The 13,365-nt window shown below is 37.4% G+C and overlaps 1 protein-coding gene across 2 annotated transcripts; it reads left to right on the top strand.

Annotated features, from left to right (window-relative positions):
- The first annotated feature begins 2,452 nt into the window (after positions 1–2,452).
- ramp2 (receptor (G protein-coupled) activity modifying protein 2) lies at positions 2,453–7,266 on the top strand. Of its 2 annotated transcripts, XM_079457756.1 has the most exons (6): positions 2,453–2,581; positions 3,230–3,294; positions 3,596–3,653; positions 5,422–5,451; positions 5,620–5,785; positions 5,867–7,266. In XM_079457756.1, the coding sequence occupies exons 1-6, from the start codon at positions 2,533–2,535 to the stop codon at positions 6,114–6,116; spliced, it is 618 nt and encodes a 205-aa protein (XP_079313882.1). In that variant the 5' UTR covers positions 2,453–2,532; the 3' UTR covers positions 6,117–7,266. The 2 variants fall into 2 exon arrangements, with proteins under 2 accessions (XP_079313882.1, XP_079313883.1); XM_079457757.1 differs by lacking the exons at positions 2,453–2,581; positions 3,230–3,294; positions 3,596–3,653 and adding an exon at positions 4,825–5,134.
- Positions 7,267–13,365: the final 6,099 nt, after the last annotated feature.

Raw genomic sequence — 13,365 nt, 5'->3', positions numbered from 1 at the left:
GCTGGCCGTCACGTGGGCCCGCGGGAACGCGCTTAGAGCTAGAGAAGCAAGGTAAAATATATTTTAATTTCGTGACTTCTCTGGTTTCTATTAATATCAGTAGTAATAGTGCAGCTGCTACAACTAGATGTGCTCGCCCAACTGAAATGAGTGCTACTACCACAACAACAATAATAATAATAATAATAATAAACACTGTAACCACAACAACTGTTACAATTATAATACAAATATGTAAATAAATAAGAATTATTAAAAACTTCCGACAGATGTTTGTTGTCAAACCACAAGATGGCGACAAGAAGCTATTTATACATGAACATTAAGCTTCTATTATTCCATAAACAGAGTATACAACCTGTGTATTTATGTTGACAATAGGAGTATTTCAAAATAGATATAAAAAGATGAATATGGTACGTGGAAGGTCTTCATATTCATAACAGGCTTAATACCAAAAGGCTACTGAATATTCAGCCTGGAAGGCCTTTGAGGGTCAGATTTTGTAAGGTGATCAAATATTGCACAAGTGCTTTTGCTTGTGTATTCTTACTTAAATGTTCATTAGACCGCCGGTATTCAGTAGCCTAATGGTAAAATATTATTTGAATATATTGAATAATAGGTTAGTTAACAGAGAGTTAGGAGCATTGATGATCAATGTGTAAATATTTGTAATAAGTTTTTGTCAAATGTTTTATGTGCAATAGTTTTATTTGTCTCACATGTAGATTGTGTGTTTGAGGTTATATGAGTGTGATTGTGTGTTTTATGTTATCTGAGTGTGTCTGAAGACGTATGTGTTATGATCAGGTGTTTTTCCTGTGTATTCAGGGATGACTCTATATCGGCACTGTAGCATGTAAGTGGTAAAGTCATTTTTCCTGACACCCTTATCCCAGTAGTGAGCCTATCTTGCAGGGTTTTTCTCATGCAGTGTTTTTCTTGGACCCCACAACAAAAGCAAACACAGGCAGGAAAATAGACATAAGAGGGAGGTCTTATCTGTGGAAAGTTTTTAATTATGCACAGTGTAAACCCTAGATGTAGGTTTTGGCTTGAGAAATGAAGGCTGGTATCTACAAATGTGAGGGGGGATGAGGGATGGGTCTCTCGCTCTGATATAGTCAGTCTGTGACATTTGACATGGTGTTGAACATCTGCAGATACAGAGACTTGAAAGCATGTAAATGCAAAGCTTATGAAGTCTCTCTCTCACACACACACACACACACACACACACACACACACACACACACACACACACACACACACACACACACACACACACACACACACACACACACAGAGACTGCAATAATGACAAAAACATTTTGCGTTTTCTGCTTAATGACCCTCTTACTTTTTCCACCTTAAAAAGTGAGTACACCAATCAATGGCGGTAAACAAGCCTTCATTCACTAATTTGAATGAAATGTGGAAGCAATTTGGGTCCACACAACTTCACAAAGCCCAGCTGAGTAAAAGAGGGTGAATCGCCAGATGACATTGAAATATACATCTGTGCTTATGTGTGTTTGTGTGAACAAGCTTTGGGGGAATAATACTTTCTACTCTTGCATCACCACTGCGCGCACACCAGTGGTGGTCATGGCGTACATGCGTCAATGGCAGCGTTGTAGATCTGTGTACGTCAATAGCGAGGATATACACCGCTCTGAGCCAATGCTTAGGGGTGGATTTGTCATCAGTCTTTATCTCTTCCCTTCGCTCTGAGGCTAAATTCACTATCCAAAGCACCTGGGGTCAGACCCCCTGTATAGCCCAATGAGGTTAGCAGAATCCCTGCCAGAAACATTAAAAGAAACTGTATCTGTTTGGACTGGAGGGGGGCTTACTCAACTCTGTACAATAATAAACGCAGTGAGACCTACCACACAAGTCATTTGTGGTGGAATATCTGAGAGAAAGTGATATTTAACATTTAATCATCAAGAATTAAACTCTACATGTTTACATAATATCAAGTATGATATAAAGATGGGGGAGTTGTCCAAGTCTGAATGATTTTTTCTAAATCTAGCTGTACTGAAATGCTAACATACATTTTACACAATTTGTTTCACAATAAGTCAACAAACTTAAACCTAAACCATGAATAGCAACTGAAAATTCTAATAATACATTCTTAATCTATTTATAAAGGATACTGATTTTATTTTATTATTTATTAAATGCATCTGAAAATCAGTTTCAGGGGACAAATATGTTTCTGTTAACAGAGGTCATTTATGAAATCACTCCTTGTGTGGGACCCCCTGCAATGCCCCTGAGTTCTGTTGCTGCAACTTTTTTTGCAGTTTCCTGACAGAGAGGCAGCTGATGGCAACATTGAGATATATTGAATAAAACCCGCCCTATTTGCAGTGTCTCTCCAATTGTGAGAATCCACCTCCCATTTAAGGAAAGGGGCACATCCTGTTTTTTAATAGTCTTCCTGTTGAAAAGATCATACATGTGATTTGTGCAAGCTGAAGTGGACAGTCAGTTTGTGTCCAGGATTAAGGCATAATGGCCCAAGTATCAGCTACAAAACCAGTAGGCACTCTTCTGTTTTGGGGTAAGTGAAATCAGAACATTCAAACTAAAGGGAGACTGTTTTTTTTACTTTACTTGAAACCTAAAGTCAAAGTTCCAAAAGAAAATATTTGTAAACATGCAAAGAAATACTGTAGCTATCTTCAATGTTGTTAAAATTCAAATGTCATAACCTGACCTCTAGTGGAGTAAAATATCTATACATTTAAAAATGACGAAAGACCCTATTGGAAATTTCAAACAAAATCTAATATTATATACAAATATCATATGAACAAATATGACTTCAGAAGAGTAAATCCAGATATGGTATATATGAACAGAAAGCTAGTCAGGAAATTAATTTCAAGAACAAACTGGACTGAACAAAGGGAGGATGTGCATCTCCTTCAGTTTCATCTCCACCCTTCCTGACACTATTCCATTCCTGTTAATATTCTTATAACTGCTGGTTTATGTTGGGTTTTGAGTCCAAGTGAGCTGCGTACATTGGTTTGTAAAAATAACTTATGGTCACTGTGTTGCAGCAAAAGCCAGTGCTATTTGACTTACATAACTCGGTATAACCCATATAGAATAGATTTTTTTAATAGTATAACATTTTTACTTGTATTAGATGATTACCAGTGTGCGTGTGTGTTTAAAACACTGTATTTCAATTTTTTTATAGTATATCTGAGTCTAATGGTCACAGTTCTGCAGACGTTGCTTCTCAATGGACAGAAACACACAGAGGTGAGATGTGCTGAAATTGTCTCCTGATAAATATATGGAGATTTCAACATACATAACTAAATAATAATATAAATCATAATTCTTTTACTTTTGTGTTTTATTTTTTATTTCTCTGTTGTTGCACAATTGTGCTATTTGACAATACCATTCTAGAAGCAATGTGCCAAACATGTATTTCTTAAATGACAACGCACAAACTCATAATTTAATCAATTATATAATTTACTATAAATGATGAAATATTATTTAGTAAATACATGCTCAGTATCTCATAAATGTATTTTATTCTTGTGTGATTTAGAGGCAAACTATGCCTACTCCACATACAGAAGAACATACCCTGGCATACACCACAGCAGGTGAGAGACACAGCAGTATAAATAAGACGTGTTGTTTTTGTGCGTCTCTGATTTTATTCTCAAATAATTCCCGCTGTGAGGTTGCTTGTAGTAGGCCTATATGGATTCAATTGACTTCGTGTTTTGCTTTATCAGTGAAATACTTTTTTTGTAATGTACACACTGAGCAGCTGTTTTTCTGCAATGTCACATTATTTGTGGTTTTAAACAATGAATAGTAAACAAAAATGTAGTCGTACTTTTAAAACGCTGATTGATAACAGGGGATATGAACATTGTGCTGCAGTTGTACAATGCTGTGAAAGAGCTAACACTTCCAATCAGCTTTGTGTAATATTTATCTTAAGAGAAGAGTCTCTGCCATAAAGAATAAATCTTCGTTTTTGAATAAACACAAGCACACAGAGGAGGTTTGGATTGGGCTGGTCCTAAGCTGGTTTTGCAGCCTGTAGAAAAATATAGTCGTGTGTTAGAAAAACAACTTTTCAAGAAGTCACTTTACATGAAACATGTTTACAAATAATGCTGTTTCTTTTAAGGACACCTTATGCTTTATTAAGAGAACGGCACATATTTTAGTCACATGACTAAGGGCACTGCATGTCAGGTTCCTTTGCTCTTGGGCAGTTAGTCCTGATGCCCAGCAGTATGAGGCCTCGGGGCACTGGTCCGTCTGTAATCCAGGACAATACATGGACGCTTTCCATTAGGCTTAATATCGGTACCAGTTGAAATCAGGCTCATATGGTCAAGATGGGAACCACAAGACTTGTGTTACATAAACTGTTCCAGTCCTCTCTCAGATTCGCTTCTTTTGAAGTGGGTGAGAGTTTGTTTCAACCGCAGCGGGGTTAAAAGCAAAGGTTTGGCCATTCAAGCGCAGATGGGTAACTCTGATTATGCCGTTTCCGAACCTGAGCTGTTTCATCTGACCCAGTTCTTCCAATGCTACACCCTGCTCTTCCCCTAAACGCTCGCTTATGTTTCCTGTTTGGAAACAGATGCGAAAAACACAAATAAATCAGAACCACTGTGCCGGCTAGAAATCAACCTGAGGAGAAATGAAGTGTTTTTTTAAGGGGGAGACCCGTTTGCAGATGTACATCTGGCCTGGGTGTGCTCCACTCAGATCCGCGCCTCAGGGAATCGCTGTCATCTTTTAAACACGACCGTATTTTACGATAGCAAGACTGGGAGAGGGAGAGTGAAACGGCCAGAGGTGGAGCCATATTACGTGGGAAAATAAAAGAGTTTTACTGCGCGAACTCGGTCAGCAGAGTCTGAACATCTGCTGAGCGCGAGTCCACATGTGGTGAGGGCGCATCAGATCACGCGTTTCCTGTTATGCGTCGCGTCGCGTCGTGCGGTTGAAAAGTTCAGGCACGTTCAGCGGCGGCGTGAAAGCGGCTCGCCGGCCCTCTTTTGTTCTGATATGAGGGCATCGTTAAGCTTTTTTGGGGTGTTTCTTTCTTTTCTCTGGGGTAAGTTTTGTGTGCGCGCGTCGGTAGACTGAAGTTTTTGCTAAAAAGTTATTTTAGTGAGTGTCTAAGTGTGATATGAATCATTCTCAATGATCAAATTGTGGATTTTAGTTCAGCATGAAATTCTTAATACGTATAAATGTATAGCCTGTAGTCGTATTTATTTATTTATATGTATGCAGCCTGTATTTATTTATTTTACTTTGTTTTAATCATGTTTATATTTGTTGATGTGATATGCATGCATATCATATTTTATTAACGTGTTAATATGTAACATGTTTTAGATCCTGGCCATGGACAGAGGGACACATTCAGTAAGTACATTTGTTGTCATTGATGTATACAAGTCGTGATTGTAACAATGTGTTTTAAAACAAACTGAATGCTGAAAATGATCAACTTTGACAGCCGGGCCACAACACTTTAATGATGCTTGACTATGTTGTGCACATCAACTTCATTCACCTGTATTCATCTTTCAGACTGTGCCAACAAGAACGTCTGTAAATACTGTTCATTGTGTCGGAACAATTCATGGCCTCAGGAATGCTATGAATATCTGGTTATCCATATGTGTCAACATGATTTTCATATTGCTATGGATAACATAAACAGCACAGACTGGTGTTCATTGGAAAAAGTAAAGAGGTACATTCAACAATTTAGAGTTATTAAATGGCATACATAACTTTATATTTAAATGTATATTTGTTTCTTTCTCTACGGCAGTGCCTACGACACTTTCACCGTGTGTACCGAGTCTATTGCTGACTGTTTTCTGCTCCCCTGGCCAAACCATTTTGTCGAAGACAGGTTTGTGGATATCCACACCACCTTTTTTCAAGAATGCCCCACAGAGGCGCTGAGAGACCCCCCTCCCAAAATAGTCCTGGCCCTAGTCATGACCCCCATATGCCTTATCCCTGTTATGGTGGTTTTAGTGGTTCTCAAGACCAAAAATGGAGACATGAGATCCTAGACAAGATTCCAAGAAACATTTCTTGTTATTCCTACTTAGTTTCTTGCTCATTTGGGGTGGCATCCCACTTACGCCTTAAGATAATGTCCTGGCCCATTGCTGACCCAGTGAACACCTGATCATCTCAAGGTGTGAATAAATGGAAGATGCTGTTTGTTCAACAGGGATCTTATCGAACTCATTAATTGTTTGAAAACTGTATTTATCATTAACTGACAGATCATTCATCTTTACATCTTCGAAATGGCACTTTTCTTTAAATGTCAATTTTCTGCTTTTAAATATATTGAAATGTGAAATGGCAAAAAAGGTTCAGTTGAAGTAGTCAGACATATTGCGCACATAACCAGATGAAGACTTAAAGCAGAATCACAGACCGACTGAGTGTCCACTTTATGCACTGTAAGAAATATTTTAACCCATGTGTTTCAATGTAGAGTTTTGTTGTTAGTTTAGTGACAAGGGCTATTTAGCTGGCTCGGATCATAACACAGCCTTGATACAAGTCATAATGATTGACTTTATAAATTTATTATGACAACTTTTGGGCAAATAAAAGTAAATTAGTCAATTTGTATGCATGACGGAACAAAGCCAGATGAAAAATCTCATTCCTTTCAACTGGTAGCTTATTGATTGTTTATTTATATAAGTTAACAGCAAACACGTCTGTGAAGGAATAAAAGACACTGTTGAGTTGAGAGGGGAGGGACTAAAGGAATTATATGATATACTGTATGTTACTGGCATCTTTATTAATGTTAGAAATTCCACCCCAAACTCCTGCATAGCAAAACTTTAACATCATGACTGTATTAATGTAGTCACATGAATTTCATTGTGGATTATTTTGTGTACCATAATTACTTTATATAAAATGAATTATTTCAATTGTAGGGCAGCGATTTTACTTATTGTTTGTATTTGTCGGTTACAAGATAGCCGAGCCGAATTTGAATGCCATTTATTGACATATTTCTTTTTTATGTCTGGACTGTTTTGTTTTCTGGACGTCTGTACCAAGCACTTTGCAGCACAACATTTGAGCCTGTGAAGTATAATTGTATACTTTTTATACCTCTTTCTTTGTTGGAACACAATGTTTTTTGACATAATTAAACCATGTTTTACCAGCAATGTTTCACTCTGATTGTAGTAAAGATGTTTTTTTTATTCAACTTACAAGTAGCTTACATTGTGTTCTGTTTTGCTCCATCACATGAAAAATATAGCTGTTGCCTGTTTGTTTAACAGCTCAAATATTAATCTCCATTCAAGACCAAAGTTACAGTCACAATTTGGAGGAACGGGAGGGGAGGAGTTAGAATGCTTGAGTCAAGCAGCTGTTTATACACTGTTAGACGTTACATCTCTTAAAACTTCAGGGTCTAATTTTTTTAAAGAAAACAATGCATTCAAAACATATTTTACATGCCCAATGTGTCACATTGAAGAGCAAACGCTCTTCTGTGTACAATCATTTCCTGCTGTGTGTAAAAGACTCTTTAAAGACAGAAAATAACTAAACACATACCTAACAAAGTTTGTTTGGACTCAGCATGGCAGGGTGTGGTGTGGAGAGAACATGAGAATAATCAGGAGAGAAGCCCTCCTTCTTTGTCTCGCTCTTCATCTCTCCTCCTCTTCCACACCACCACCCTCCTCAAACATCTCCTCCAATCCGTTGTCATTCCCACAGGTCTCCGGGGAGAGGACACACCTCTCATCTTAACCATTCAGCCCCTCCGGCTGGCCAGATGCTTCAGGCCTTCATTACGGCCAGATCTGTCTGTCACAGAGCAGGCATGGATCCAAAACACGGATTCACATCTGTACCCACCCCTGCCCAGAGACTTGCGTAATTAATCTCTTACATTTGGAGCATAAAGCTCTGCTTGAAAGTTTCTGACAGGCCTTTTGAATTAGCAGCAGTGTTTATAGAGTTTACATTATGTATTGCATAGGTGCTAGAAAAACGTATGATAAATGGTTTAAACCCAACAGGAGTATGTGAAGCTGTTAGTTATATGTTAGTTTATTTTATTAAGATGTATATTTATAATATAAAAAAGCATAAGAGAGATTTATCTTCATTGTTAGATTTTTCTACATTTTTGCTATGTCACACTATAGGACACATGTGCTGTTTATTTGTCAACTACCCTTATTTATTTTCCTATTCCAGGCCTCTTTCACACAAAGTTCCTGACTTGACATTACTGCCCCCTTGTGGTTTCGTTATTTACAAGCTTGTCTATTCTTCCAGAGTGCTCTATACTTACTATCTCCATATACTCTTTCAACATATGTTATCTACCTACAACATAGACTGGTGTAAGCTTAGGTCTTTATATAACATTTAAATAACAAAGGTAACGTACTTTATTATTATTTTATTTAAATTATGTTATTTTTATTGTAATTTAGAACCTTATTTTAATTTAACTTTATGTAGTTATTGTATGTCTTTTATTTTATGTGTAAAGCTTTGGCAGTATTGTAGGTACAAAGTCATGTCAATAAAGTACCTTGAAATTGAGAATAAGGGGGAGAGAGACATGGTCAATTAGTCAGAACTCAGGGCTGTTAGATAAAGTCTATTTACCTAACATTATATTTACATGGATACAATTATTTACAATAACTATTAAGATATTTAAGATTTATGAGGGGACCCTAAAACCTGACAGCATATCTATTGCTCATTAAAACCAACAGACGCCAGCCATAATTCCGAATTTGCATAATGATACTGGAGGGTTATAAATACGCCTTCATTTCAACTGACGCCCTTAGCATAGATGCTAATCATATTTTAATAATTTAATAAACACCTCCTATTTCCTAACTGAGTCCACCCCCACACAGCACAGTTGTTTATCTGCAATGCACAACGAAGGTTCAGACATATGAAACAGAATGTATTTGAGATCAGGGTCATTGAGGACCCTCATAGCTCCCAGCGCCATAATCTGTGTAGACCGTTGTTGATACAGGCAATTACCCGTGGAGGCAGAAAGTGTTGCTGGCTCTCCTGGTGCTAAATGTGGCATGGTCTGAGGCGAGCTTATGTTGTTCATTTGGACTTTAACCGTGCTGTGGTGGTTCAGACAGTCGGATTCAAAATTGTGAAAATTTATTTTACCACTGGCATGCTAGGAACTTTCTGTTGATTTCCCATTACTGTGATGTAAAAGGTAGGAAAGTAAGGGAAATAGTAAACTGCATAACATTTAAAAATTATCTATCTTTTTGGAGTAAGTGTGCATAGACAGTATTTCAGTTTGTTTGCAGCTTTGCAAGTTGTCAAATGTATGCATCTCTTAGTGAAAAGATGTGAAGAGAAAAAATAAGTCTGATTCTGTGCGACATATCCATAAGATACTAAATCTAATGCAAACAAAGTTCTCTTAATGATGAGCCAGTAAGGGTCATTTATGAAAACTGTAAAGTTACGTTACATGTTTCATTTAGTTCAATGTTTTTTTGTATATTGTCTCTTTGGAACTATAGACTTAAAACAGTCAAGATCACATAGTAATAATGAACTCTGGCGTACTGTACTTACAGTAAGGAAGGAACTCAGACGTAAACTGATTCATAAAAATGTGATAGTATTGAGCAATATTTTATCTGACATCTTACATACTTTTAATCCTATATCATTTGAAATAACTGCACGGTAAAAAGCCCTGAATGACCGCAATGTTCCCTCTTAGTCCTTAACATGAGACCGTTCCCAGTTTTTTCTTTCTCTGTCCGTGTCCATCTGATTTGAGTATATTTTTACTTTGTCTGAGAAGAACAAACTGGCACTATTATTTGACTGTTTTGCTGCAGCGCAAGAAAACCAGAGGAAGTGTAGGTGATCTGCGTCTGGTTTACCACGGCATGATGGCTGCTCCCAGCCTGTCTGGTGGAGGTTTTTTATTCACGGCCAGCCTGAAGCGGCCCAGCCGCATGCTGTAATTCAGACAGTGGGGGTGGCAGAGATCCAACCAGAGGAAACAGTCCATCTCCACACTGCATCCCTGCTGCTGGTGAGTCACCTCCCACAACATGTTACGCAAACACACACTGCTTATGTTTTTCCTTAGCACAACTTGAAGAAGCTGTCTATATGTTTCCAGCACTCAGGCGGGCCTTAACATTGGGCCCTAAAATTGTCGACTTCTTCCCTCGGTTTGTTTTGAGAGGTGCTTATGCGTTAACAAGTGTACAGAAAGACCACGAGGCCAGTGGAGCACAATATGGGTTGTATGTACTGTTCATAAAGACACCATAAGACAAGTGTTATACAAGTTCTCCATACAAACTTTGCTGTATATTATAAGTCAAACGATAGCTTTGTATGTGCACATTGCTACTCACAAATAATTCACTTGGCTGCATATTCACACTCGGCATGTGAGGGTGGGTATACTTGTTATCTGTTAAGATGTGCTGTCTACTAATACGGTTGGCTTTTACTGTAAATGCCAGAAATGATATGTATCCACCAAGCATAGTGTTGTTTCCATGCAGAAAACCAATTTAGTCTGGTTAAAATTTTATGAACAAGAGTACTCTGAGCAAACACAAAAAAATCGAATCAAAAGTTGACATTGTTGGTTATTTGCGCACACGAAAGTCTTTTTTAGTTCAGTGGGCGGTCATTGTTTTGATTTTGATTTATGCTTGACAATGCCAGAAACCTGGGCCAAAACTCATAAACTGAATGCAATATTGTTATCCTGCCATAAAATTATGTATTTAGCACACACTCACAAATTTTGTTCACTTTTACCTGTGATGATCTGTATAACATTCTAAAAAATAATGGGTTCAACCTAGCACTGTCAAACAGGGAAAATCCCAACCCATTGGATTTTAAGCTAGGTTGTTTTAACCCATTGTTGGGTCAAATTTAAATATTTTTCTGGAATTATCTGGATCAAGATTTGACCCAACACTGTTGAGTAGGCATTCTGGAAAAATGTTGTTCAGTTGTCTGTGTTTCAGTTCACTTCCCTTTTTAAAGACATCAGCATATAAATCAATAGCCTTCTGAATATTATTAAATCTCTTTAAAATTAAAAAGCAACATTCCATGGTCAGCTGCAATGAGGAGACGAGGGAGAATTGTGGTTAAAACTGTTCCTAAAGACAGAAACAGGGCAATGTGAAACACTGTTAAACACTTATGAGCACTGACATCAATTTCCATTTCAAATGAAACATTTTTGTGGTTGTTTGCTCCAAATGGCCATGTTTAGATTCATGTTAAATGAATGAACCAAAAGCCCCCATTTTGAATGTCATTTTCCAACGTAGATCACTGTTTGTTTTCATGACTGTCTAAGGTCTAACCACCAAACAGCAAGAGAGTACGTCACAATTCCAGTGGAAATGGAAGTGGGAATGATGGGCTTATAAGAGCATAACTGTATATGAAATGTCACAAGGATTTAGAACTTGAATGACACATGTGACAAATGATTAACCACTTATACTTATGAAGAGTATAGTTTCATGTGTGCTTAGAATAATAAATAAATAAATAAAATTGAAGCAGGGAGCTTTGCAATATTATTAATTACTCAAATTACAATGCACAATGAAAGCTATGGGTTAGGGCAAGAATTTATTTTATTTTACTTGAAGTCAAATTCAATATAGACCCAAATATTATTATATATATATTAATATTAGGGATGCTCCGATACCACTTTTTAAGCCTTTTTTCAGCTTTATACAAACCTAATAAAAATAGAATAGCTTCTTTATACAAACAACTCTGCCTCAAACACATTAGGAAAAAATAATTTTTCATATGCTTGTCACAACACAAATTTCAGTCAGTTCTGTCAGGTATGTCACGTGAGGTATCCGTCTTTGTTATAGAGCTTGTTAATCGACATCACACCGCGTTGAATGTTGCGCCGTCTTGGGACGATTGCTACCAGTGCGTTTAATGCAGTGTTATGTTTTTCTTGTCTGATTAGGAAATATAACTATGGTAGGTCGATCTTGTTGTGTTAAAACTGCAATAGCATTACGCAGAGTAATAAAAGAAAGCCCATGGTTCTTTCAAGTTCGATTTCTCTATATATCAAACAAAACGATCCTCCCTAGATGGCGGCACCACTGGAACATGCAACATAGGTGCATCTTTACGAGAACAAGTATGAGTACATGAGCTTGGTATCGGGCCAGATACAGACACTAGTATCGGTATCTGTGCATCGCTAATTAATATGATTTAAAATATTATATAAAAAAACTAAGTGCAAAATTCAAATTATTTGAGTAATCTCAACAATTAAGTTGAAGCACTAAATTTATTAACTGAAAATAAAAACTAAGTCTAAAGTAAACTTAGAGTATAGCAATATAAAAATAAACCGAAAAATGACAAAAGCACTTAACCAAATTGCTAAAAAAGCATGAAATAAAAAATAAGCTAATTCAAACTATTAACAGTTTCAATAGAATTGAAAACAAACCTATAACTCTGTTTTAACCCACAAAAATGCATTACATAAAAAGGACATCTTTAGAGCATGCGGGTGAAATTCTTCTAAAGCTCGAAATACATAAATTCTACACATCCACTTACATTCACACTTGTTTTTAAATACAGGACACCGAGATGCTGCATTCCTCACATGGCTGTCAGATGCTCTTATACCTGCTGAGTATCTAACATAGCTGCATTTGTACAAGAGTCTCTGTGTTGGCCTCACCCTAATTCACATCATCTGAGTCTCTCTCACGCTCAGATAGGAATGGAGGAGACATGATAAGACACAAAACAACAATATACAGTAAGTCTGAGCATCAAATGAGTTTTCAGTAACATCACCTCCATAGAGAAGCGTATGCCTTTGAAGTATACAAATAAGATTTGCCATAATAGAGCTTCTCAGGGTTAGAGGGTGGAGCTTGACAAGTGCAAGACATGAAGGAGAATCGAAGTGTGGCCATGACTGCGGGTCTCTCATCTTTTCTAGGGGAGTGTCTGTGGTACCTCGTGCAACAGAGCGAGAAAGGAAGCAGGGTAAAGAGTTAACTACTTGTAAGTCGCTTTGAATGAAAAAAAGCGTCAGCCAAAAATGAATAAATGTTAAACACAGCCCAAAACGTCCAACCACCTGGCTCATAAACAGGACAGTTACACAAACCTGCTCTCAGACTTTAGCTTTGACGAAACACGAGGCAGGAGGTTGGATCACTAAAAGGGGCTGAAACGCACACATAGCTACTGTCA

The sequence above is a fragment of the Barbatula barbatula genome (assembly GCF_947034865.1).
Source record: "Barbatula barbatula genome assembly, chromosome: 5".
NCBI lineage: Eukaryota > Metazoa > Chordata > Actinopteri > Cypriniformes > Nemacheilidae > Barbatula > Barbatula barbatula.
This window is presented reverse-complemented; position numbering and strand designations above follow the sequence as displayed.

Coding starts and splice junctions, on each gene's coding strand:
- ramp2 (XM_079457756.1), top strand. CDS start 2,533: ATGGCCCAAGTATCAGCTACAAAACCAGTAGGCACTCTTCTGTTTTGG. Junction 2,582..3,229: donor AGGCACTCTTCTGTTTTGGG/GTAAGTGAAATC, acceptor ATTTTTTTATAG/TATATCTGAGTCTAATGGTC. Junction 3,654..5,421: donor CCTGGCATACACCACAGCAG/GTGAGAGACACA, acceptor AACATGTTTTAG/ATCCTGGCCATGGACAGAGG.